Below are 24,598 nucleotides of genomic sequence, written 5' to 3'. Positions count from 1 at the left end.
GCGCCAGCGACATCCGCGGGGAGCTCCTTGGGAGGCGTTTCAACGTAGGCTGGTTTGAGGCGGTCCAGCGAAACGACTTCTTCGCGGCCATTCAATAGGATGGTGGCGGACTTCTGCGTCTTGTGGAGGACACGGTATGGTCCGTCGTAGGAGGGTGTAAGAGGCGCCTTGATAGCGTCTCGTCGGAGGAAGACGTGGCACGAGGACTCAAGGTCCGGGTGCACAAAGATGCTGTGGTCCGATGACCGAGGTGGTACGGGGCGCAGGTGCTGAATGCAGTCCTGTAGGCATTGGAGGTACTGTAGCGGCTGGGGCGAGGGGGCCGAAGAAATGAACAAGTCTCCAGGAAGCCGCAGGGGTGCACCGTAGACGAGTTCGGCCGCTGAACAGCCAAGGTTGCGACGAAGGACGGCACGTAGGCCGAGAAGCACCATAGGAAGGTGGTCGACCCAGTGCTCTCAATCCAGGCGCGCAGTGAGTGCAGCCTAGAATTGGGCGAACCAGACGCCGACGTAGCTGGACGAGAACGGCGGCAGTGGCGGGTCGAACTGGGGCTCCGGCCAGTGAGCCTTGGCACTTGGCAGTGTCGCTCAGGAAAAGGAGCGCTCTCCCGGGTCACCAATGCAAGAGAGACGTGACGGCGGCTGTACGAGCCGTGCCGTCGTCCCCGATCAGAAGGGCGAAGGCGGCGAGCCGTACAGCTGCCGTCACGTCTCTTTACATGGGTGACCAGGGAGAGCGCGCCTTTGGTGACTCCGGCCTAAGAGATGACCGACCCCAGCAACCTCCCGCCCTCAGGTAACCTTCCGCCTGACGCTACCGCGCGCCCACGGGACGTCGCAGCTCTACAGCTCCGCCTGCCCACGTTCTGGCGCCACAACCCACAGGTTTGGTTCGCCCAGGTCGAAGCCACCTTCGATCTGCACCACATCACCTCGGAGACTTCGCGGTTTCACCACTTACTTTGCAACCTGTCTCCTGAGGTAGCTCAGGAAGTGGCGGACGTTATCGCTGCACCTTTGAGTGATGCCCCATACCCGCAACTGAAGCAGGGCATTTTAGAACGTACTACGGCGTCTGAGAGCGCGCGCATCCAGCAGCTGCTTACCTCCGTGGACCTTGGAGATCGCCGCCCTTCCCAGCTGCTCAACAGCATGCGACAGCTCCTGGGCACAAGCAACGTCGACTCGAACAGTGCGCTGTTGAGGGAGCTCTTCCTGCAGCGCTTACCACAGTCCACCCGCCTTGTCTTGGCCGCTACAGAGGACTTGACCCTCGACCGCCTCGCCCAGCTCGCTGATCGAATCCACGACGCGACTTCTCCTTCAGTCGCCGCCCTCTCTTCAACGCCACAGTCCTCAACCATGGCCCGCTTAGAGTCCCGGATCGACCAGCTCGCCGTTTCCATCGACGCCCTTCGGACGTCCTCCCGTGACCAGCGCGGCTCCACCTCATGTCCCAGCCGCCGTCCTTCTTCCCCGACCAGTCGCCGCTCGCGCAGTCCTCGACGCTCGCCTATCTGATGGTACCATCGCACTCTCCAGCACCGCGCCCGTCAGTGCAAGTCCCCATGCAAATGGTCGGGAAACGCACCGCGAGATCACTGACGGCGGCATGTGACCTCGCCTTACAACCCGGCCGCCTTTTCATAGTCATGGATCGCATTTCCGGCCTGCGGTTCCTTGTAGACACGGGTGCCGAGGTCAGTGTACTGCCGTCCTCTTCTAAGTCACCTGGACCTACACTCCGCGCGGCAAACTCTACTTCCATCGCCACGTATGGTCTGCGGTCCCTCACTCTCGACCTAGGCCTGCGGCGCACATTCCGGTGGGTCTTCATCGTAGCCTACGTCCATCAGCCTATCCTCGGTTCCGACTTCCTGACTCATTTCGACCTTGACGCCAGCATGCGCCGCCATCGCCTGATTGACAGCAAGACGCGCCTCTCGATCCCTGGCGTTCTGTCGGCGGTCGCTCGCACCGGCATCCGCACGCTGATCCCAACATGCCCGTATGCTCGTATCCTCGAAGACTTCCCTGAGGTAAAGGGCATCAGCAGCTTGGCGGGCGTGCATCGGCGCCTCATGATTCACACAACGCTTCGCATTAGGTAGATGTAACCACAGTTGAGCCTGCCAATTATTTTAGTCACTTCGGAGTGTACATTTTCCCGGTTAGTACGTTCTCGTGCTTTTTCTAAAACATTTGAACGAGGTTCTATTGTACTAAAAATCTTACTTTACTGAGTAACTCGCACGTGCCTACTATATGCACAGTGCACTGTATGCAATGGGCTATCTGTGCTAGCAGCTAAACTCATGATATGACAACAGGGTGATGCTGTGTGTGGTTCATGACAGGGGCCCAGATTAATTTTGATCTCTTGGGTTCTTCCATCTGCACTCAATGCTAGTTCCTGCATTCCACCCCAATCGTAATGCGTGGCTCAAAATCAAGCCAAGAGCCTTGTGTTCAGGAAGCCATAGCCACAAGAGCAGGCTTTGCACAGAGAAGAAAGCATGATATCGCAAGTGAAAACTGACAGCAACAAAAAGCATGACTGCGACTGGACGACATAATGTGGCAAGCATGGAAAAAACAGGACAAAACATAAAGGGAGCATACAACATGGGTGCTGAATCATCGCCTGTTGCCTTTATGTCATATTATGTCATCGTACTAACGAGCCTGGCTGCTGGGTGCATGCAGGTGGCAGTGCCTAAACTAAGCACATACAATGGACTCTTGTGTGGAGCCAACGCACCAAAGAGAGAGTGGATGCTGGCCCGGCCATAGTCCAAGATGGCTGACAGCAGGAAGGTCATGCCAAAGAGCAGGGCAGCCACCAGGGTGAACACAAGGAAGGTCTCGTAAAGGCGCGAGATCAGCCCCTGCAAGGGAACATTTGGCTACTATTCATACCCCTGCTATCAACAAACGACTCCTTCTGCAGAAACGGCAAGTAGGAGTCAGGTAAACGTAGCATGTCAGGTAAACAGAAGACAGCAACAACATTATTAGAAGTACTGTGGAACCCCGATTATACGATTTTGAGGGGACCACGCAAAACATGCGTTACTGCTGTCTCGGCTTGACTTTCGTGCTGCACTTGAAAAGAATGCCTATGTGGAGGCAAACCGCAGCACTTCCCCGTTTGGTTTCCATGAACAGCAAGTGACACAGTGCCACCCTGGTGTGTGTGTGTGTGTGCTGTGGGGATGCACGACTCTCACGCGTCCCCTGATGTTGTTTTCCCCGCATGTCTCCTGTAGTCCGGCTTCTCCGCGTGGCTAAGCCCGGCGGCGGTCGTGGTGGTTGCGGCGCATTGCAGGAGATGGCACGAGTGTCGCGATGCTAACGCCGCCGAACGGCGGGATGACTTGGGAGAGAAAGGTCGAGGGCGCTCTCTCTTCAGGTTGGGGTCAGTGTGTGATGCGGATGTCCCGCGCGTGTGCCGATCCACGCTTCGCGAGACCGACTCGCGTGGCTAGGAGCGGGGCACCGGTGTGGACGAACACGTGAACGACTAGGCGATGGTGTTACAGCATGGGGTGAACATATTCGCTCGCTATCGGGTCGCGGTAAGTCGAACTTCCTTGATTTGTCGCGCGCCCATGTGAATGTTCTATTGGTTGTAATTCGGCTAGTGTGCATTGGTGTATGAAAGGCGCAATAAATGCCCTTTTGATTGTTTAAATTACTGTGTTGTCGTTCCTTTGTCCCAAGAGCACGTGTGAGACCCCCACAGTGCACAGCTGCTCACTTCCACTGCCCATTTCTGGGGGCCACTGTGACACATGGGAGGTGCTGTTCTCGCTCTCCACACTATTCATCCAACAAGTATCAAACATTGTCATGGCCCTCGTAACATCGCTGTGTCGACCCTTTCTAAGTGCCTAAACTGGTGCTTGCATTTCGGCACAGCTTGTGACGGTGCATAACATTAAATTTCTGACATGTGCTGTGCAGGAATATTGAATGAGACTATACGTTTCATAAAATAAAGATAACTGTAAGCACGGCATTTAGCTGTATAGCATTTAATGAACCGCTTCACAATAGCTTTGCTTCTCATAGATACCAAGATGCCCGCTGAATCTGGTATTTTTTTCTTTATAATTTCTTAAAGAATACTTATTACTTCTATGCTTACTGTGTCACGTGCTCATTATCCTTTTGCATTACTCATCCATCTTTGTACTGTCAGCACTGAACATCCCATGCATCGCTGTCGGTCACCTCGTGGCAGCATTTGGAAGCACTCCCGGGAAATGCTGCCTGCCTTTCATTGCACAGGGACAGCACCCATTCAGGGCAGCATGTTCCCTCAGTAATAATCTTATTGCAATAACTGTGCAGTGCAGCATCAGGAGTTACATTTCCCTTTACAGACCTGCACACAATTTTTAGGCTGCAGGAACTCTAAAAATCAAACACACAAACAAGTTCCTTCTTTCTACAGCCACAACCAACAGTATGTATGCTGCCACATATCAAGAGGCATGGCTACAAAATACAGCTCGTTATATATGTACTCCCATATGTCGAGTTCTCAATAGTTCTACACAAGGATCAGGCTCATCCATGAAAGCAGCCCACGGTAAAAGAACACAAAAAGAAACAGGCAGGTCCCGGGAAAAAGAAATTCTCGTATATTTCATTCTGTGTCTTTGTTTTCCCGTGCGCTGTTATCATGGAGAAGTCTCATTATATGTGTTGAATTAAAGCTGAGGATTTTTCACTAATGACCTTGATATGTTGCCAATGGCATGTTTTGCTTGGCATCACTTGTAGTGGATCCCGCTTTGTGTTTATTGCATCATGGTTCACTACCAGATGAGATAAGGCAGTAAAACTATTCAAGCAAGAATTTTGTTCAAGAAAGAACTCTTTAGAACTTAAGAAAGAACTCTTTGGCCAAATAGTCCTTGAGCCCGAGTTTTACGAGGTGTAACTTTTGTCATAGTTGTTGAATAATATTGCAACTTTACATTTTTGTACTTTATATCATTCTTTTTGAATTGGTACAGTATGATAATGCCTACTTTCACACCCTGAAGGTAAGACTAGTTTCTAAATGCATTTGGACTAAGATTGTTCTGCTCTTTAGGTCTGGGACCTGGCAAAAGAATATGGCAGAATTCGCTGGTGTTTCCCACAGGACAATCCAACTCTTTCTTTGATGCTTTCAGGATAATATTACAGTCAAACATCAAGCCAGGATTGGAAGAGCTTGTAGTGGACCATACGCTACAATGGTCAGAATTGTCACACAGCAGATCAAACAGATAATGAAGAGATCAAGGGAATAGGGAAAGGAGCTTAGCATGAGTAAGGGTTCAAATAGAAACATCACAAAACTCTATCTGGGCATGTAATCGATCCCATTCCAGAAGGCACATGGCTTTGGATGACCTTGTGAATTCAAATCACCCTCAGATGTGCCATAGACTTCTCAAACATTTATCTCAGGAACGGCATTACGCAGTGCTGTACACTGACAAAATAATTCACCAGTGAACAAGTTTCAGTCACCAAAATGTGTGGAGATGGGTTTGCACACGGCTTAGCCTACGAGCGACGGTCAAGAAAGGGCACGACGTTCCTCCACTCCGCAACGCACAAAGGCGCTATGGCAGGGTTCGTCGACTCTCCGACACGGCACAGAGAAGGCTCCAGAGTCAGATCGCCAACAAACACGGGTTTATTCACCCAAGATACAGAACACTGCGATAGTCACGGCGCTTACGGCCAAGGCTCACCGCAACGCCGATCGAGTAGGCGCCAGCTGCGCTAGGGCTAACCGGGTAGCGGTCCGCCAAGCGAAAGAAGGAGGGGTTGCGAGAACAAAGTCTCATGTAACCACCTCATTGCGGGCCTGAGAGCATCTGCCGCTGCTAGGAAGTGCTTAGCGGACGAGAGCTCGGGTGGAGAGGGTGCCCGCGGGCCGCCACTCGGGAGGCCAATCAGGGCGCGTCCGGGTGACGTGTTCTCGCGGGGCAAGTCCGATCCTGGGGGGGAGAAGCACACTTTGCGCGGGAAAGTAGGTCGGGCGTGCTAGCCATGTCCGCCATGTTGCCGTTACGGTGGCGGTTCCCGGAGATCGAGTGAAGCGCCATGCGTGAGCTGGGAGACGAGGCGCGAGAAGGCACCTCGATCCCCACATTCCCCCCTCCTTAAGACCGAGGCCAGTCTCCAAAGGTGGCTGACCGAGGCCAAGTGGCAAGGTTGACTCAGCCAAAGAGGGCTAAGCCAAAGGGGCAAAGTACAAGAGGGTGCCATCGTCGTCAGAGGGCTCGAGGCTGGCGCGAGGGGCCCGCCATGTTCGGAAGAGCCATCGGCTGATAAAGCTGCCACTTGATGGTCGGCGAGACAATCAACGTTGGCAAGGCAAATACCTTGCGGGAGAATTTGCTTTGCCAATCCAAAGTTAAAGATAGGCATGTGAGTGCAGTTATCAGTAATAGTAAGAATACTGTGCGGCACGGTGACGTCATACTGCAGTGGAATGTCGGGCAGAGGAGTGACGAGGTACTCGCCATCAGGAACAGGTGGGGAAGACATTAGTTTAATATAGGCTAATGACTTTGGTGGCAGGCGAATAAAGCCGGTGGGGCGTAAGCGGCACTGGGGGACATCAGGAGGTTCTGCGAGGAGCGGCAACTCAAGGCGAAGGGTACTGGCAGAGCAGTCAATAAGAGCAGAATGCGCAGAGAGAAAATCGAGGCCGAGAATTAGGTCGTGGGGGCAATGAGCAAGCACGGTGAAGAGGACAGGAGTGTGGCGGCCGGCGATGCTGACACGTGCCGTACACATGACGACGATATGGACAGTACCTCCATCAGCAACGCGGACGACACGTGCCGAAGCTGGGGTGAGGAGCTTTCTGAGTCGTCGTCGAAGGCAGCACTCATAATAGAAATATGGGCTCCTGTATCAATCAGCGCAGTGACAGGATAGCCGTCAACGTCAACGTCAAGAAGGTTTTGATTCGTAGGCAACGTGAGCAGAGGATTTGAGGGCAGCGTCGACAACGCAGCTTCACCGCCAGAAGCTGCAGTGGTTAGTTTTCCGGCTGGATCCGGGAGGTGATGGGCGGCGAAGAAAAGCGGCGGGGTTGGGGCGAACGAGACTGATGGCGTCGAGGTGAGGGCGAGCGGCTGTAGCGAAGGTTCGGAGATGGGGCGGGCGTCAGCGGCAGCGGGTTCGTGGCGGGTAGCATAGGGAACAGTAGTTCGAAAGGTACGGGAATAAGCGTCGGCGTACGTCCGAGTAGGTGGTGGCCATCGGTTGCGGCAGTGACGAGCGACGTGGCCGATGCGACAGCAGTGGAAGCAGATCGGCTTGTCATCAGGGGTACGCCATTCGGACGGGTTGCGGTATGGAGCAGAAAAGGCCAACCGGGGACGAGGAGGGCCGCTAGAGAACTGATGAACGCTGGGTTGAGCCGTTGAACACACGGAGTTCAAACCCATGTGCTCAAATTCCTGCCTGATGACGGCCTGAATCATGGCAATCGTGGTTGCAGGCGGATCGGGAGGCGTCGCGGAAAAGGCTGGCGAACTGGTGGCCTCGAGCTCGCGGCGAACAATACGGGTTACGTCGTCACAGGTGGTCGTCTGACGCAGTCGGCCCTCACATGTAGACGTAGCAGCAGTGTTTGGTAGCCGCGTGATGTGGTGTGTGATACGGCGGCTCTTAGCCTGTTCAAGGCGACGGCATTCTTTTATAATGACGTCGATAGTCGACACGTTGCCGAAAACAAGCAAATTGAAAGCGTCGTCGGCGATGCCCTTTAGCACATGTGCCACTTTATCTGCTTCAGACATGGCGTCGTCAGTTTTGCGGCGTAGAGCCAAAACGTCGAGGATGTATGAAACGTAGGGCTCCGTAGATGTCTGAACACGAGACGCAAGAGCCTTTCTCGCGGCAACCTTGCGCCCAATGGGGTCGCCGAACAGTTCCCGTAGCTTTTCTTTGAAAATGTCCCAACTGGTTAACTCATCTTCATGCGTTTGGTGCCACACGCGTGGGGTGCCGCCGAGGTAAAAGATGGCGTTGGCGAGCATAATCGTTGGGTCCCACCTGTTAGTAGCACTGGCGTATTCATATAGCTTGATCCATTCGTCAGCGTCCTGTCCCTCCAGGCCAGAGAAAACACCAGGAGTCGCGATGTGGGGCAACCGTGACGATAGGAGCAGGCGGACGAGCAGAAGCCGTTGCAGATGCGGTCTTGTCACCGGGAGGCATGGTGACAAGCTCGATGTACCGACCACTGCGGAGTTCCGTGGCGAGGACGGGGATCGCAATCCTCCACCAGAATGTTACGTGTGGAAAGACACACACGAAAGAAGCTATTTACAATATATTTACACTGGAATCAAAACCGCCAGGCCGACACCTTGCTCGCGCCAAAAGCCCAGACACACTTCATCGTCTTTCTCACGGCGGCTCGTCTCTTTAGCATCTCTAGATGGTATCGTAATAATACGAAGCCAGGGGGCTTCTCGTGGCTACCAAAGTTCCGCACACCAAGAAGGGCTCACTGCCAGGAGGAAGGGTAGGCAGCCCAGGAAGGATGGGGCAGGGCAGCAACATGGGTGTGGTGAAACGACGACGACGACATTGACTACATGTGCGGCGCGTCGCAGAAAGAAAAGAGAGCACAAGGTGTCGTGGCGGAGAAGAAAAAAAAAAGAGGTAGAAGGCACGAGCACAGCAGACGCGGGTTGGAGACGCGTTCGAAGAGCCAGGGTTGGAGAGGGTTGCTCGGGTGAACCGCTGGGCAACCTCCTGACCAGTTGTGCTCCTGCGGATGTCGGTGACCAGTGCGGCGACTACCTGCCCGCGAGACTGTTCCCGGCCAGTACTGTTCCTGGTCATCTGATCTCATGCCGTTCCTCAACGTTCGAGCCGCCCGCCGCCACCGCTAACCCGGTATCTCGGCAAGTTGACCCACTACGTCTTGCACAGCGACCAAGTCGTCCCGTCACGGTCTCCATCTACTGAAGACGACGAGGACGTGAGCGCGAGCAAGAACCTTGAAGCGTAGGGACGTAGCATGCATGTGTTACATGTACTTTAGTCACTGTTTGATGTGTGCGTCGTTCTGTTTGTGATCCGCCCCTAGGTTTGTGAGTGGTGGCGCTGGCTAACACTCCCAGGGTTAATTCTAGTTGCAGACACATAAATACCCCAGAAAGTGGATGGGAAAACGGCTCCGCGGTAGCTCAATGGTGAGAGCATCGCACGCGTAATGCGAAGACGTGGGTTCAGTTCCCCACCTGCGGACAGTTGCTTTTTCATCCATTTTCATTTCCATTAATTTTCCATTTCTTTAATTCAATCAGTAAGTACAAGTATTTTCCCCTATGTTGTTCTTGGTATCATCGTTTGTTGGCTTCTTATGATATGATAATAAAAAACGGGCCCCTCGGTTTCCTTTTTTCTCGTTCTGTTTGGATAGTATTTTACAGAGTGCTTAGTTCTAATATATGTTATCTTCAAACCTAAATGTCTACGGCTCCATCCTTCACCGCACCGCACGTCAACAAACGTGACGGTCCGCAATCATCTCACTACAATGGGACAGCCAGCAATGCTTGAGGTCCGCCGGGCAGAAGCGGCCAAGAATGCGGGCGGCATGGCTGCCATTTTGGTGCAGCAGCCACCACGGAGGTCACACGGCTCCCCGAATTGCGCGCTAGCAGGAACAGCAGGCCGGGATGACCGGCAGCCAGGTCAGCAGCGGAAGCCGGAGTGACCATCCTCGGCCAGGGGTCAGCGTCTGACTGGGCGGACCAGCTGCAGCAGCGGCAGCCCATGCAGTAGGAGGCAAGGCTGCACGAGTTGGGGCCCCCAAGGCGGACCAGGAGCAGCAGGCCTTGAGGTCAGCAACAGACTGGCATGGTAGGTCAAGGGACAGCTGGCTTCCTGGTCAGCAAGACTGGTGGCACAGTGGAGCCAGGCGCAGGGCGAAGACTTGACGACACAAGGGAAAGGACAGGAAAGCCCCCCGGCATACCCGGCATGCCAAGAAAGTTGCCCGCCTGGCTGACTGCCCAAAAAGGGGTGTTTGCCAGGCTAAGGCTTGGGCAACACATAAGAGGGTATACTAGGCCACATGGGCCAGTCACCGCTTCGATGTGCGCCCTCGTACCGTAGCTGGGTCTCTCCGTTCACCGGCGTGGTAGGGAATAAAGTCCGGTTACAAGCTGGTGGGAGAAAGCTGACTAGGCGTGTCAGAAAGCGGGTGAGCACGAGAGGGTAAATTAGGCCAAAAGGGCCTGTTACCGCTTCAATGTGCGCCCTCGAACCGTAGCTGCGTCTCTCCGTTCACCGGCGTGGTAGCGAATAAAGTCCGGCTACCAGCTGGTGGGAGAAAGCCTGCCTAGGTGCATTTCCGCAGGTTGTACCGGTGGCGTGGCCTGGGGCCAGCTGTGTCACGGTTTACCTGTGGTTTGTTGACTGTCTCAGCCTCTCCCCAGTCGTTGCTACGGGCAACAAAAGGTTTGAGGTCCGAGACGTGAACTGGACCGCCGACTGGTCTCCCTTGGGAGTCAGCCAGCTTGTATACCAGAGGGGACATTTCGGTCTCCACTCGGTACGGGCCCAACCATTTGGCCGACAGGGAGGCAGAGATGCCTTTGGCGGCAAGACATGGTTGCGTCTGAGAACGAGATCGCGGACACCGTAGTGAACGTCCCGATGTGACCGGTCGTATTGGACCTTTTGTCCAGCTCGCGCTTTAGTCAGCTTGGAACGGGCCAGGTCAAGGGCCGCGTTCATCCGTGAGCACAGTTCCGCCGCGCAGCCAGGAAAGCCGGCTTTCGTGGCGCACTCTGCTGCCGGGCCACAGAACACGGTCCATGGGATTTGGCAGCTCTCTCCCGAAGTTAAGGAAAGCGGGTGTGTACCCGGTCGAATGGTTCACCATGGACCGCAAGGAGAGGCCGATCTCGTTAAGACAGACATCCCAATCCCTGTGTTGCTGGGCAAAGGCCGCGAACAAGGGCTTGAGGTTCCGTTTATTCCGCTCTGCGGGCTGGTCTGTGGGTGATACGTGGTTGTCTTGCGGTGCTTAATGCCAAAGGCAGCACACGCATCCACGAACACCTTGGCCGTGAAGTAGGACGCGTTGTCGTTATCAGCTACGCCGGAAAGCCGAAGCGGTTAAAGACCTCGCTCAATTTGTCTCAGATTGCGCGTGCCGTTAACTTCCGAAGGGGAAAAAGTTCAACCCATTTCGTTAAGTGATCTGTGACAGCCAGGAGAAAAAACAGCCTCGCTGGCTTCTGGGAAAGGGTCCCATAATGTCACAGGCCGCGACTTGCCAAGGTAGCAGGCTGTCGATTGGCTGCATGAGCCCAGGGGGTTTGCCCGCGCGAGGCTTCCCACATTGGCACACGTGGCATGAACGGGCATAGTGAAGAATGTCATGCTCCATGCCTGGCCAGGTAGCGGAGCGGCACCACTTTTGGAAAGTCTTAAGACCACTCGCAAGTCCGGCCACCCGCGAGTCGTGGAAATAGCTCAGGGTGGCTTTCCTTAGACTGCGGGGTATCACCACCTTAAAAGACTCCTGAGGAGCCTCTTCAGATGGGATGTACTGCAGGAGAACTCCATCGGCGTCAAGCAGATACGTATCCAACGTGCCCGCAGCAATATACCAACTGCGTCGCACTCAGCGCCAACAGCAATACCAGCTGCCCGGGTGCTTCCGGCGGCTTTGCCGCCCCGCTCCTCTTGGGAGCTCGGCTCTTTGAGACTGTCAACAATTCGTAGACAAAATGGATCGCACGGCTGTGTTTAGTAACTCCTGCCTGCTGAAGACGATACCCGAGGTAATGGGGTCCACCATGTAAACGTCCTCTCCCGGGGCTGGCAATCCGGGGATCGCTTCGCTGCCGGGGGTCGCGCCTTTCGAGCCATTGGAGACATAGGCTCCGGTCTCTACTGAGTGCGTGAGGTTCGCGCCTTTTGAGCCATTGGAGACTGAGGGTCCGGCTTCCACTTGGTGCGAATGCTCATGGGAGTGGCGGACCAAAGGATCAGATGCCGAGACGGGGGATCGCGACAAGGCGTCCGCCACCACGTTTGAACTCCCTTTCCGGTAGCACACAATAAAGTTGTACCGCTGAAGTGTCAACACCCAGTGCGAGGCGGCCCGAAGGCTCGCTGTCAGGGAGCGGCATATGTTCGAGAGTTCGAGTGGTTTTGGACGCCAATTAACGGCCACCAAATACGTGGTGCACTCACTATGCGGCGTATAATTTTAATTAGCGACTGTCACGGAGCGGCATATTTTCGAGTGGTTTGGACGCTGATTAACGACACGCCGAATTACAGGCGTCAGAACGTGGGGTCTTCACTATGCGGCGTATAATTTCGATTATCGACACGCTGAATTACGGGCGTCAAAAGCGTTGTGGCCTCTCGGGGTGCCATCTTGATTCGAGACGCCGATTACGGAACCAGAAGTGTGCGTGTACGTCCGCGTGGTATGCCGGGTTTGACCTTGGCCCTTGACCTTGGGAGAGAGGAGAATCGGCCGTTTTTCGTCCATGGTGAAAAGGGCGCGGTAAAGACTTTTGGGAGCTAGGAGCCGTGAATTAGTTAGGAGAACTCTGCATACCGGCAGTTTCCCTACATAGGGAACTAGGGAAAGGAGAGGATATTTAAGCGCAGGTTTTGGGCCCTGCTGATGAGTCTAGAAGCTGAACCTATGCGCTGCTGAGAAGCCGTTGGGGGGCTAGTGCCGTCCAGTATCGCCTGAGCCGCCTGGCCACGTCGGAACTCCGAGGAACTTGTTGACGTACGAGACGCCAAACCAGCGTCTGCAACGAAGCTCACGGTAGTTCACCTCAAGTTAGCTCAACCTGCTTGAGGGAAGTCGTCAGATCTAGACTCCCGGGAAACCCAGCCCAGCAATTCGCATCCACCTCGACAAGATCGGCCGCCAGCATTCTTCAGGAAAGCTTTGTGCACCGACTTCACGGTTTATGGACTTGCTGCTGCTGCCCGGCCATGCGTATGACACCATTGGTTTTCTTTTGAACTTTGTTTTCTGCTGAACTTTCTTTTTAGTGAAACGCTGTTAGGTGTTATTCTTGTATAGTTGATCCGCGCCCTGTTTCATATGTGTATGTATTGTTAATTGCTCATCATATTTCTCTGTCATCATTGTGTTATATTAAGTTCAGGTGTGTTAGTTTGTCTTGTGCTTTTTATTATTATTTTATTTTATTAATTGTGCATATTTATCCGTCGATAAATATCCGTTTTTTTGTGTTTTTTTTGTTTACTCCCGACTCTGACTCTTTTCACTGTGCTCGCTTGAGTACGGAACGACCGACCAGCTTGTCTACCCCGTCGATCGACTTCGCGCCGATGACAAATCGGGGACAGCTGCGACACTTGCGCAAGTGCTTAAGCCATGTGAGCGCCATGTGGTCCCGTCTCCACCACAAATGGCACTCCATCAACGTAGCAGTCAAACTTCCGGAGAGCAAAAACATTAGCAAGACATTCCCTTTCAGTCACGCTGTAGTTGCGCTCAGCGGCGTTAAGTGACCGGCTTGCAAAGGCGACTGGCCGAAGAACGCCGTCGTGCTCCTGAAGCAGCACAGCCCCAAGGCCCAGGTCGCTCGAGTCAGCTTGGACAACAAACTCGCTGTTGAGGTCGGGCAACTTCAGTTCGGCTGTGGCCACTAGAGCTTGGGATAGTGCGTGAAAGGCACCCTCCTGCTCAGGCCCCCAGCTCCATCGTGCCAACTTTTTCAACAGTGCGGTCAAGGGCACTTGAAGAGCGGCGCAATTTGGGATGAACTGTCTGTAGTAGTTCACCATACCCAAAAAGCGCCTAAGGCCCTGAATGTTCACCGGCGTCGGGTATTCGAGGATAGCTCAGACCTTCTCTTCGCACGGCAGAACACGACCCGACCCCTGTCGATGGTAAAGCCGAATAGGGAAATGCGAGTCTCAGCTATTTGGGCTTTCTTCGGGTTTAGGGTCAACCCGGCGGCACGTAACCTCTCGAGGACGTCCTCCAGGTGGCGGAGGTGCTCCTCGAACAATCGGGAGAAGATGACAATGTCATCGAGGTATGCCACCGCATAGCACCACTTAGCATCCCCGAGAATGCGGTCAATCAATCTCTGGAATGTAGCTACAGCTCCAGAGCAGCCAGATGGCATACAGGTGAACCGGTAAAGGCCTCGGTGAAAGGTGAACGCAGTTTTCTCCGCATCAACCGGCTCCATCTGAAGCTGCAGGTAGCCGCGGCTAGCATCCAGGGTGGTGAAGTAGCACGCATCGCCTAGGTTAGCCACGATTGAGTCCACGTTAGGCATAGGATAAGCATCCTTCCTCGTGACCTCGTTCAGCGGACGGTAGTCCACACAGAGCCGAAAAGAGCCGTCTCTTTTAGGGGCCATTACCACCAGAGAACCTCAGGGACTGTTTGAGCGCTGGACAATAGCGGTCTCAATAAGCTCATTCAGTGCCTGGTAAATTGCCTTCCACTTGGCCACACTAACGGGGCGAGAAATCCGGTTACATTAGTCTAAGAAGCAAACTAATGTGGTTGCTGCGTTAATCGAAAGGGGCACCTGAAATGGTTGCGGTATGGGCTGGTGCGTCGTTGACTTTCAAAACACCACTGGTTTTCATCTACAACGGAGTGAAAGCAAATGGTCAAACTACCTAAGGGACATTCTGGAGAAGATGGCATTACCCTGGAGGCAATCTTACTTTACAGGTTGACGTGGACGTTTCAGCAAGATTCCATGCCCACTCACAGGGACAAGATGTTTAAGCAATGGTGCAGCACCCAGTTTTCGGACTTTATCAGCTCGCTAGAGCTGCCTTGTTGTTCAGCTGACTTGTATGCACTGAACTGCTCTGTGTTGTCTGTGCTTAAAAGCAGCTATCATCAGTGTTTCAATGAATTGTTCTTTAAGTTTCTCATCCATATCTTTCCTGGCACAAGGACCTTTAGCCACTCGGTAATTAAAAAGTTTTGGTCTTGTATGAAGTAGTACATTGCTATACAAATGTGAAGATCAGCATAGTGATTGCAGCTGTTCCCCTTAATCATATTTTTGTGTGCCCGTATAGTAAAGATTAACTAAGCAAATTTGTAAAAACATTTTTTTTTTTTTGCTTCAAATGTTGCACCTGAACAGTTGTAGAGCATGTTAGGAACACTCTACGACATTGTACTGATTGCAACTCTTTGTGCACCTTAAATTGGGTCCAAATGATGTAATGACTCACCTTTCGAGAACCTGGGAGCCCCTCCGACTCCGTAAACAGGTACGCAAACGGCAACAGAATGAAGATGGAGATGTTGGAGAAAAGAAAGATCTCATTCCAGAGCCCTGTGCCAAGAAACAAATGGCCGCCCAGTACAGCAGCCACAAATTAATAGGCCACAATGTATAGAAACTGCACAGTTGGGTATGAAGGATGCAAAAGTGCTCTGGACTACTTTCAACCATCTGGGGTTATATTAATGGGCACCCAAACTTAAGACCACTAGCGTTTTTGCATTCCACTCCAATCGGAATGTGGCTGCCTTGGCCAGAAACAGTCAAATCATGCTAACTTCTCAACTGACAAAACTCAACCTAGGTTACACTAATACCATTGTACAATAGAACCTTGTTGATATGATCCTGTTTCGCACGATTTCCCAGTGCCAACGTCCACAATCAAGAACACAAAAAATGAGCCAATACAGTTACGCTTCTTTCTTACTCGTTAATACGTTCCCAAAACATACTACCTTTCGGCATCAACGTTCAGTGTGTCGCCTAACTGCGATCGCTAAAATGCGTTTTCTGGCCACTAGATCCCATGCGAACAACAAAAGGTGCGATGCACGCACGTTCGAGAGTGGCAGGTGCCCGCAACAGCAGCTACCCCGTAGCACTCATCCGCCCATCTCAGGTGAAAATGCCGCCACTCACTCGGTTTCCTGTGCCAGGACCAGCAAATATCTTCTAAGTAGTCGCCATTCACAGATATCGCCGCCAACCTTTTTGCGTCTTCACCCATCTGTTTCATGGTGCGTGTGGCATAGGAAACGTACTGCCATCTTTTGATAGGCGATAAACCCAAACGTGCCAACTGCAGCTCAGAACAGCAGCAGGAAATGCTCTCTTGCGGCCGATGTTCAGTGCTTGGCTCCTTCAGTGAACAAACCACTCTACGTGCATATACGCTATTATCTTGTTTTATTACTGCCATGATACCCGCCATGGTTGCTCAGTGGCTATGGTGCTGGGCCGCTGAGCACAAGGTCACGGGATCGAATCCCGGCCACGGCGGCCGCATTTCGATGGGTGCGAAATGCGAAAACACCCGTGTACTTAGATTTAGGTGCACGTTCAAGAACCCCAGGTGGTCCAAATTTCCGGAGTCCCCCACTACAGCGTGCCTCATAATCAGATCGTGGTTTTGGCACGTAAAACCCCATAATCTAATCTATTACTGTCATGATGCACTAGATAACTGAAGGAAGTATGCTTCACTCACAAGCCCCTCTGAAGGTCCAGTTGCAAATGGCATTGCATGCACATACTGAGTAATCAAAATAAGCTTTTTTACCCTACAGACAGCCTGCAAACTTTACATTTAACTTTTTTTTTAGAAATGAGAAAATAATCAGTATTCAATTTGATAATCAAAGGCCATTTTTCTTGAATATTTGCATTTTGGAAACTTCACCATTCAAACACCCCTAGTATTTATATCACGTGTAGTGACAATAATTGTATTTAGTTGTGACTCGGCACTGCATGCCTGTCTTTACGTCTTGCCATTCTGTGCGCTGTACGTAGATGATGAAACACTAACTCACACAAGCCCTAGCAATGTATATACAGTTAAACCTCTGTGTAACGAAGTTGGTAAAATGAGAAATTCGCTTCGTTATATTGAAATTTCTCCTTTTATGCAAGCAAGCACAACCACCGATGAATTTTTCTGAGACGCAAGTGGCTGCAAACCTTTCCAAATTATCGGGTAATCGGAAGAAGTGAACTTGAATGAGAAAAATATTAATTTTGTTGAAGTTGAGAGGTGGTGACGAAAGATATGGTTTCATGCCGTGTCGACAATTTCTTCACATTGGCGGTGTGAAGCAAAGACAGCCACACTTTCGCGTTCACTGTACCGCACAGCTGATAGTGTCGCCCACACTAGAACGACGCCATCATGAAAAACACTGACAGAAGAAAGCAAATGCTTTGTCTGCCTCTTCAACACATCTCCGAAACACAAGATCACTCTACCTCCAGTACTAAACACACGAGAAGACAGTACACATGATACCATGCCATCTCAGCATGCCCACTCTTTGCACTAGCAGATTACCTCTAAAGCTGGGCACGCAGGCTGCATTTGCGCTCACCTGTGCTGACATCAATGTGCAGCCCCACAGCCGCGCTAGAAAGATGTGCACCAACCTGCCTGCCCCTTCCCCACTGACGCACTTGACTGTCTTCAATGTGTCTTCAAGTCAGCCCCTCTTTTCCCTTGCTCGCGTGAGAAGACTGCGCTTATCAAGCCACTATCCTTCTTGGCTAACCCTCGCATGTTTTCACTAGCACCCAAGGCATACGGAGCGTGGGGCGTGATAGGATTTTATCATACTTGTACTCTATAGAGAGTATGACGCTGCTCCGCTATGGCTTTTAGTCATGTGGCACTTGATTTGAGAGGTGCGTTAGCAAGCAGCCAACTCAACCATCTGACTATCTGCATATGTAGAAGTTTCCTATTTACTGTTTCGGTATTCCTTCGTGGCGGCAGTGAAATTTCGTTACATTGAAATCATGTATAAACACACTTCGTTACATTGATGCTCCAAACACATGGTGTTCTATGGGCAAGAAGTTATAAAAAGCTAAATACTTTGTTATATTGAGAAAAGTGTTATTTTGAAGTTCGTTATATGGAGGTTTAACTGTACCCCATCCAGCTGATCGAAATATGATGCAAACAACAAAAGTGCTTTATTTTCATCCTATTTTTTTTGCAGCTGAATAAAATTTGGGCAGGGGTGTTGGAATTTATGAAGTTCACATTTGGCATGCACAGCATTAATATCTGCGCCAGTGGGAGGAATAAGTGTGCTTCCCATTGAGTACAGACCGCCGGAAGAAGTGGGCTTACCGTGGATGAGCGAGCTGTTGAGCCACTGGATGTAGAAGCTGGACGGGTAGAGCAGCAGCACCTCGTTGCTGATAATGGACACCGGCAGCAGCAGTGCTGCCCCGAGGGACACCGCAAGGCTGAAGCAGCACATCCAGAGGCTGCGCACATTTTCATTTGACTCATTTCACCACACAACCCTAAGGGTAAGCAAAATGACTGCATTTTAGCAGCTTGACTAGCCCCAAAAGGCAGCAGTGAAACAATCGGTGCAAGAGACTTTCTACCAACATTAAACGACACTAACAAGAAACTGGGCTGGCTTCATCTTCATAGCTGCACAGGCCTCTCGTGGGATACATGCACGCTTTACCTGTAACAACAAGACAATACAACAATGCATGTTACCATGCAGACGCAGCACACAAGCAGCAGCCCCTGGACTGTTGGCCCTTCCCCTAAAGTGGGCGTGCACCATTATTTGAGGAACAAGCGCCCAAACAAGATGGTGGTCTTAACTGCAAGGAAATTCTGCAGTCGCAGCATCCCTTATGATGGCAAATAAACATATTGTATTGTTTTGTATAAATGAGCTCATAGCCAAAGAAATCACTGCTGTGTATTGGCAATTCCAGAATCCGTTACTTGTGCTGGCAACACTGTCCAAATAAACAAAGATGGTTATGACATCATAGTTCACGGCAGCTCTTTTGCTTGGTGCTGTGCTCAAGTTTGTGGCATAGAATCGAGGTGTTTCGTTGAAACCGAAAGGGTCCTTGCTGCCGATTACCTTATTTTGACTAGTCTAAAGGATTTCAGCGACGAAATCGCGGATATAGTTGCGCTGTGCGTGCAAACATCTGACCTGCTTAGCAAGTCGCATCAGTCCTTTTTTAAAGGCAAGGATCCTTTCAAGCGAGCCAGAGGTTAAAAAACGGAAGTGTTCGTGAGTAGTGGGCCTCCGAAACATACAAGCACTTGTTCATGGGGTTGCTCCACTGGTACAGGTACAATATTTGACTGTTTTCCACTTTCATATAAGCAACTCCGCACTGCGACTCATGTTGCAGTATATCACATAGCATCCTACAATATATACTCAGTAACATCTGTCAAGCTTTCAGAGGGTAAGTACAGTTATTGTGCATAAATAGAATGAGGCTGGTATAAATGTAAATGCATGACTCGGAAACAAATCAAACCAGTTGTAATGAATTTAGCTGTGTACACATTGTTGCAAAGCAAACTAGCGGCGTCATGGCCAGGCCGAATGCTCTAAATCTGGAACGAGCGCCGTTTGCAGTTGGTTCTAAATTTCCTGCAAGCAAATAAACTCACTGCCCTGAATGAGAAAACAGCTTCTTTTGCTTACATCGCTTAACTAAAACACACTATCAAATTAATATGTCGCCTCGTGTGTCACAATCAACTTCAGACCTGCCTAGCACGAGTCATGATCGTTCCTGCTACCGGTGCCTGCGGTCAAAATTACATTAGCAAAAATATTGCTGCTGCTTAAGGCATTAGGAACACTAATGCTGGTGCAGAAAACTAAACTATCCCAACCAAATGAAGCTTAAGCGTACATCACTAATTTATTAAAATGTCTGCCTAAACAAAGTACACTCCGTGATTTGAAATGCCTGAAACATATATAAAAAGAAAGCAATTGTCTTACTCGCTGGGAATAAAAAAGCCGTCCCCTCTGAAGTGTCTCAAACAAACCACCATAGTGTCACGTAGTAGTGACGGTGAAGAAAACAGTCACAAGACTATGAATGACAAAACTGATTTTTTATTGGGCGAACCTGTGCCCACAATAGCAAGTTGCACTCGAAGCAGAACGATAGCGGCGAACACGGTCGGCGATAATCGAAATCTGATCAGCGGCGAAACGCGTTGGCTTTTATATGTGAGTCATCGAAGGTTCAAGAGTAATCCCTGGTGCCCGCAGTGTCTTCCAGAAAGTACTAGACATTCGCGTCGCTCATACAATCAGATTACACAAGTGTCGGTGACAACAGACAACGGATAGAAGCATCGATAACGTTTAACATTTGTTAGCCGGTGAAAAGCGGCCACCGGTGAAAGATAAACAAGTACACGTATCAATACCCTCCCCTTAAATAACATCGTCCCGATGCTACAAACACGAAAGCGAAAACAAAACCACGCGTAATAAACAAAAACAGCAACAATGCAACTAAGTCCCTAAGTTTGTCAGTGGGCGTAGAGAGGCTTAAGACGCACCTTGTGGATGACTTCAGGTCGTGCGCGGCGCCGCTGTGATTGCAAAATGCCGTCTAGCACGACCTCATAGTCCAGTGCGCCAATACGTCGAATGATCTTATAGGGTCCGAAATAGCGTCGTAACCGTTTCTCGCCAAGTCCTCGTTAGCTTATCGGAGTCCAGACCCTAACACCGGGCTGGTACTCGACGTAGCGTCGTTGAAGATTGTAGTGTCGGCTATCAGTCCTCTGCTGGTTCTGGATGCGCAGGTGGGCGAGCTGTCGACTTTCTTCAGTGCGCTGCAAGTAGGTGGCAACGTCGAGATTGTCTTCGTCGGTGACGTACGGTAGCATGGCGTCAAGCGTCGTTGCCGGGTTCCTTCTGTAGACCAGGTTGAACGGCACTATGTGCGTCATTTCATGCATGGCCGTGTTGTATACGAAGGTCACGCACGGAAGGATAGCATCCCACGTCCTGTGTTCGACGTCGACATACATTGCCAGCATGTCGGCGATGGTCTTATTTAGGCGCTCGGTGAGGCCATTCGTCTGCGGGTGGTAGGTGGTGGTCCGGCGATGGCTTGTCTGGCTGTATCGCAGGATGGCTTGAGTTAGATCTGCCGTAAAGGCCGTACTCTGTCGGTGATGAGCACTTCTGAGGCACCGTGATGCAGGAGGATGTTCTGAACAAAGAATCTGGCTACCTCGGCAGCACTGCCTTTGGGCAAGGCTTTTTTTTCGGCAAAGCGAATGAGGTAGTCCGTAGCTACGACGATCCATTTATTCCTGGACGTCGACGTCGGGAAAGGCCCCAGTAAGTGCATCCCGATCTGCTGGAACGGTCGGCGAGGTGGTTCTATCGGCTGTAGAAATCCGGCTGGTTTTGTCAGGCGGTGTTTTGCGTCGCTGACAGTCTCGGCCATGTCTTTACGTAATGGGCGACGTCGGCAGTAAGGTGAGGTCAGTAGTATTTTTCCTGCATCCTTGCAAGCGTGCGGGAAATATCGAGGTGTCCAGTCGTTGGGTCTTCATGGAGAGCTTGCAGAACCTCTGGACGCAATGCTGAAAGTACCACGAGGAGGTAGTTGGCTCAGAGTGGCGAGAAATTTCTTTAGGAAAATGACGTTTTGCAAGAAAAACGATGCCAATCCTCGCCTGAACACCTTTGGCACGACAGTCTTGCCTTCCAGGTAGTTTACAAGGCTCCTTAGTTCCGGGTCGGCTCTTTGTTGTTCGGCGAATTCGTCTTGCGCTGGGTGCTATGAAGCAAATTTCCGTCTTTTAAAGCGGCAAGTGCTGTCTGATGTTCTCGTGCAAAATACAATAACCATAAATATAATTTACCCTATAGGATATTATTTTTCTTTAATTTTTATTGCTCCCCCCCCCCATTTGGAGAAAAGGTCTTCAGAACAATAGTTCTCTCGAAAAATAAAATTATACATTCCCTAACAGCATAACAAAATTAAGCCGGCTGTCTTGTAAGGTCCTTTTTCAACCTCGGCCATAAGGTACATTCCTCCCTCTAAGTGTAGTCCCCCAAGATGGGGATGCGCGCACAAAGGCCTGCCACACCTAATCACCGAGAGGGAATTTCTGGTGTCATTCAACGCTCGTAAGGTAGGGGGGTGCGCATGGTTCGGCGGTGATCAAGGCGAGCTGATGGATGGAAAGAATGTCACAAACTTGCATGTAGTCTGAGTCGAGCCAAAGAGGAGCACATCGTCATCGATGCCACTTCCTTTGCCACGCCGGCGTGGTACGGTCGGTGCGATGTAGGGGTGTTTGGTCGTGTTCTGTATCAGCAATTTAGCTATTTTTGCTGCTGTTTATGCTCATGCTGTGTTGTGGCTGATTCATCAATACAAGAAGACTTTCCAGGCACACGTGGAAGCATAATTTGTGACTGAAATAGCCAACTAGCAGCGTGCTTGCTAAGGCGACGGAGTTTTCTTCGTTCCGTGATGTGAACGTTTCTGCAACGTATCTGCCAGCTGCGATGCATTGTCGTGTGAAGTGTTAGTAATTTAATATTGGCACTGTCCGTGTTGTAAACTGCACACTGAATCAGTAGCGAACAGCAGTTCAAGACAGCACTGCGCCGAAGTTCTGTCACCAAATTATAATAAAAGGTATGTGCTTTTGCATCATTTTTCATAAACATATACAGGGTGTTTCATTTTAGCTGCACCAAAATTTTAAAAATTGCCTGTGGCAGATAGCACAATTGTAATCCTTGATCTAAACTAATCGATGAGGCGGCCATTATTTCCATGAGAAATAAAAATGCCGAATTGAGTAATTAACATAATTATGTTAATTAACTTTTTAATTATTTGTTTTACGGCACATCTTTGAATCTACGAATTATAGCCGCTGAGTTCGCAAGGCGTATCCACTTGGAACGAATTCTCAGGACTGCACCAGTTTCGAGATATAAATTTTCAAAGTGTCCGACGAAATACATGGGCGTTCCAGTTAACTTTGTGCTTCAATGCATAAAACAGCGCTTTCCTCAAAAAGTTAACTGGAACGCCCATACATTTCATCGGACACTTTAAAAATTAATATCTCGAAACTGGTTCAGTCCCGAGAATTCGTTCCAAGTGGAGGATACGCCTTGCGAACTCAGCGACTATAATTCGTAGATTCAAAGATGTGCCGTAAAACAAATAATTAAAAAGTTAATTAGCATAATTATGTCAATTACTCAATTAGGCATTTTGATTTCTCGGGGAAGTAATGGCCGCCTCATCGATTAGTTTAGATCAAGGATTACAATTGTGCTATCTGCCACAGGCAATGTTTAAAAATTTGGTGCAGCTAAAATAAAACACCCTGTATATTTTTTTTGTATTTCAGTTTCGTATACTGCATTTTGGCAGGTAGTTACAAGCGTGAAACGTAATGACATAGAATGTTTTAAAAACGATTTTCTCACTTACTTACTTCAACTATGCCGCGTCATGCGGTTCAGTTGAAGTGGCTATAAACACGAAGCGTACAAACACAAGGTTTTGTCAGAGGTCGAGATGACTTAATTTGTGGTAAACAGTGTATGATCATGAACTAATTCTTTGCTGTTTCCTGCTCAGGATGTACAGGATGAGAGGTGGTGAAATATTTAGCTTATAGAACGCCCCTGAGCTTAAATCATAGTGGCTTTTTTGTGTGTCTTACCCGTTTAAAGCACACATATGAGCATCGGGCGGTATTGCACAGCTAACTGCTACTCACTTCCTTTTTCTTTCAGGGTACAACGCCCAGAATCTCACAGCAACAAGCTCACAAAAAGAAACATTTCCATTACAGCTAAGGTGCAACTACAACTAACACCCAGAATGCTGAAGCAGCTTTGCATAACTAGTCTCATTACTGCTGTTCCCATTTTTGACTGATTGAATAATGTGTGATGCAATCTTCGCAACACTTCCAATTTGTCACACCTTTACTTTCAGTAGCTCCTTTCGCATCCTGTGGCTTCAGCCGCACAGCGCGCGTCAGGAGCTTAGATAATTTATCAATACTCCAGTAAGATTCCGTAAACACATACATAAGGCGACTGACGTTGTGTATTGGGTTATACATTTCCAGGTTAACATCAATTCATAAGCAGCATTGAACATGTTTTTATTCAAATACTGTGACCAACTGTGAACAATGGTTCTAGAATGTCTAAAGGAAAAATGTTGGTAGGAGGTTTGAAATAATTGAGAAAGACATGATGAGGCCTAAAGAACTGTTTGTAGAAAGCTAGTAGGATGTCTAGAAAGTCTGCAAACATACTTCTATTCAATGTAGGTGGCCAATTGTTAGAACAATGTTACTAGGGTGTCCTAAGAAAGCGCCAGTAAATTGTTAATAGGACGTTTGCAAACAGCCTATGAACATGCTTCAATTTAATGAACGTTAATAGGAGGTCTAAAGAAACATGTTTCTAGACAGTTAGTAGGAAGTTGACAGACAGCCTATGAACATGCTTCAATTTAATGAATGTTAATAGGAGGTCTAAAGAAATGTGTTTCTAGACAGTTAGTAGGAAGTTTACAGACACCCTATGAACATGTTTCTAAATCATTTTGGTGGCCAATTGTTTCTAGGGTGTTACTACGGAGTTGTTAGGAAGCCTAAAGACCATTGGAAGGATTTATATTGACTGTTGCTAGGTTCTAGTACCAATAGTCTAAAGACGGTGCAAAAAATGTTGATCG

The 24,598-nt window shown here is 50.1% G+C and overlaps 1 protein-coding gene across 1 annotated transcript in view; it reads right to left on the bottom strand.

The window, feature by feature from the left end:
• LOC119455347 (protein LMBR1L-like) overlaps window positions 1–24,598 on the bottom strand; it is a 98,797-nt gene that overhangs the window by 71,005 nt on the left and 3,194 nt on the right. The window contains 3 exon segments of the mRNA XM_037716730.2: window positions 2,764–2,890; window positions 15,276–15,379; window positions 18,180–18,319. Of these exon segments, the coding sequence (XP_037572658.1) occupies window positions 2,764–2,890; window positions 15,276–15,379; window positions 18,180–18,319 (371 nt within the window).

The sequence above is a fragment of the Dermacentor silvarum genome, chromosome 6 (genome assembly GCF_013339745.2).
Source record: "Dermacentor silvarum isolate Dsil-2018 chromosome 6, BIME_Dsil_1.4, whole genome shotgun sequence".
In the NCBI taxonomy this organism is placed as follows: Eukaryota; Metazoa; Arthropoda; class Arachnida; order Ixodida; family Ixodidae; genus Dermacentor; species Dermacentor silvarum.
The sequence above is the reverse complement of the archived record's forward strand: the minus strand, read 5'-3'. Positions and strand labels throughout refer to the sequence as shown.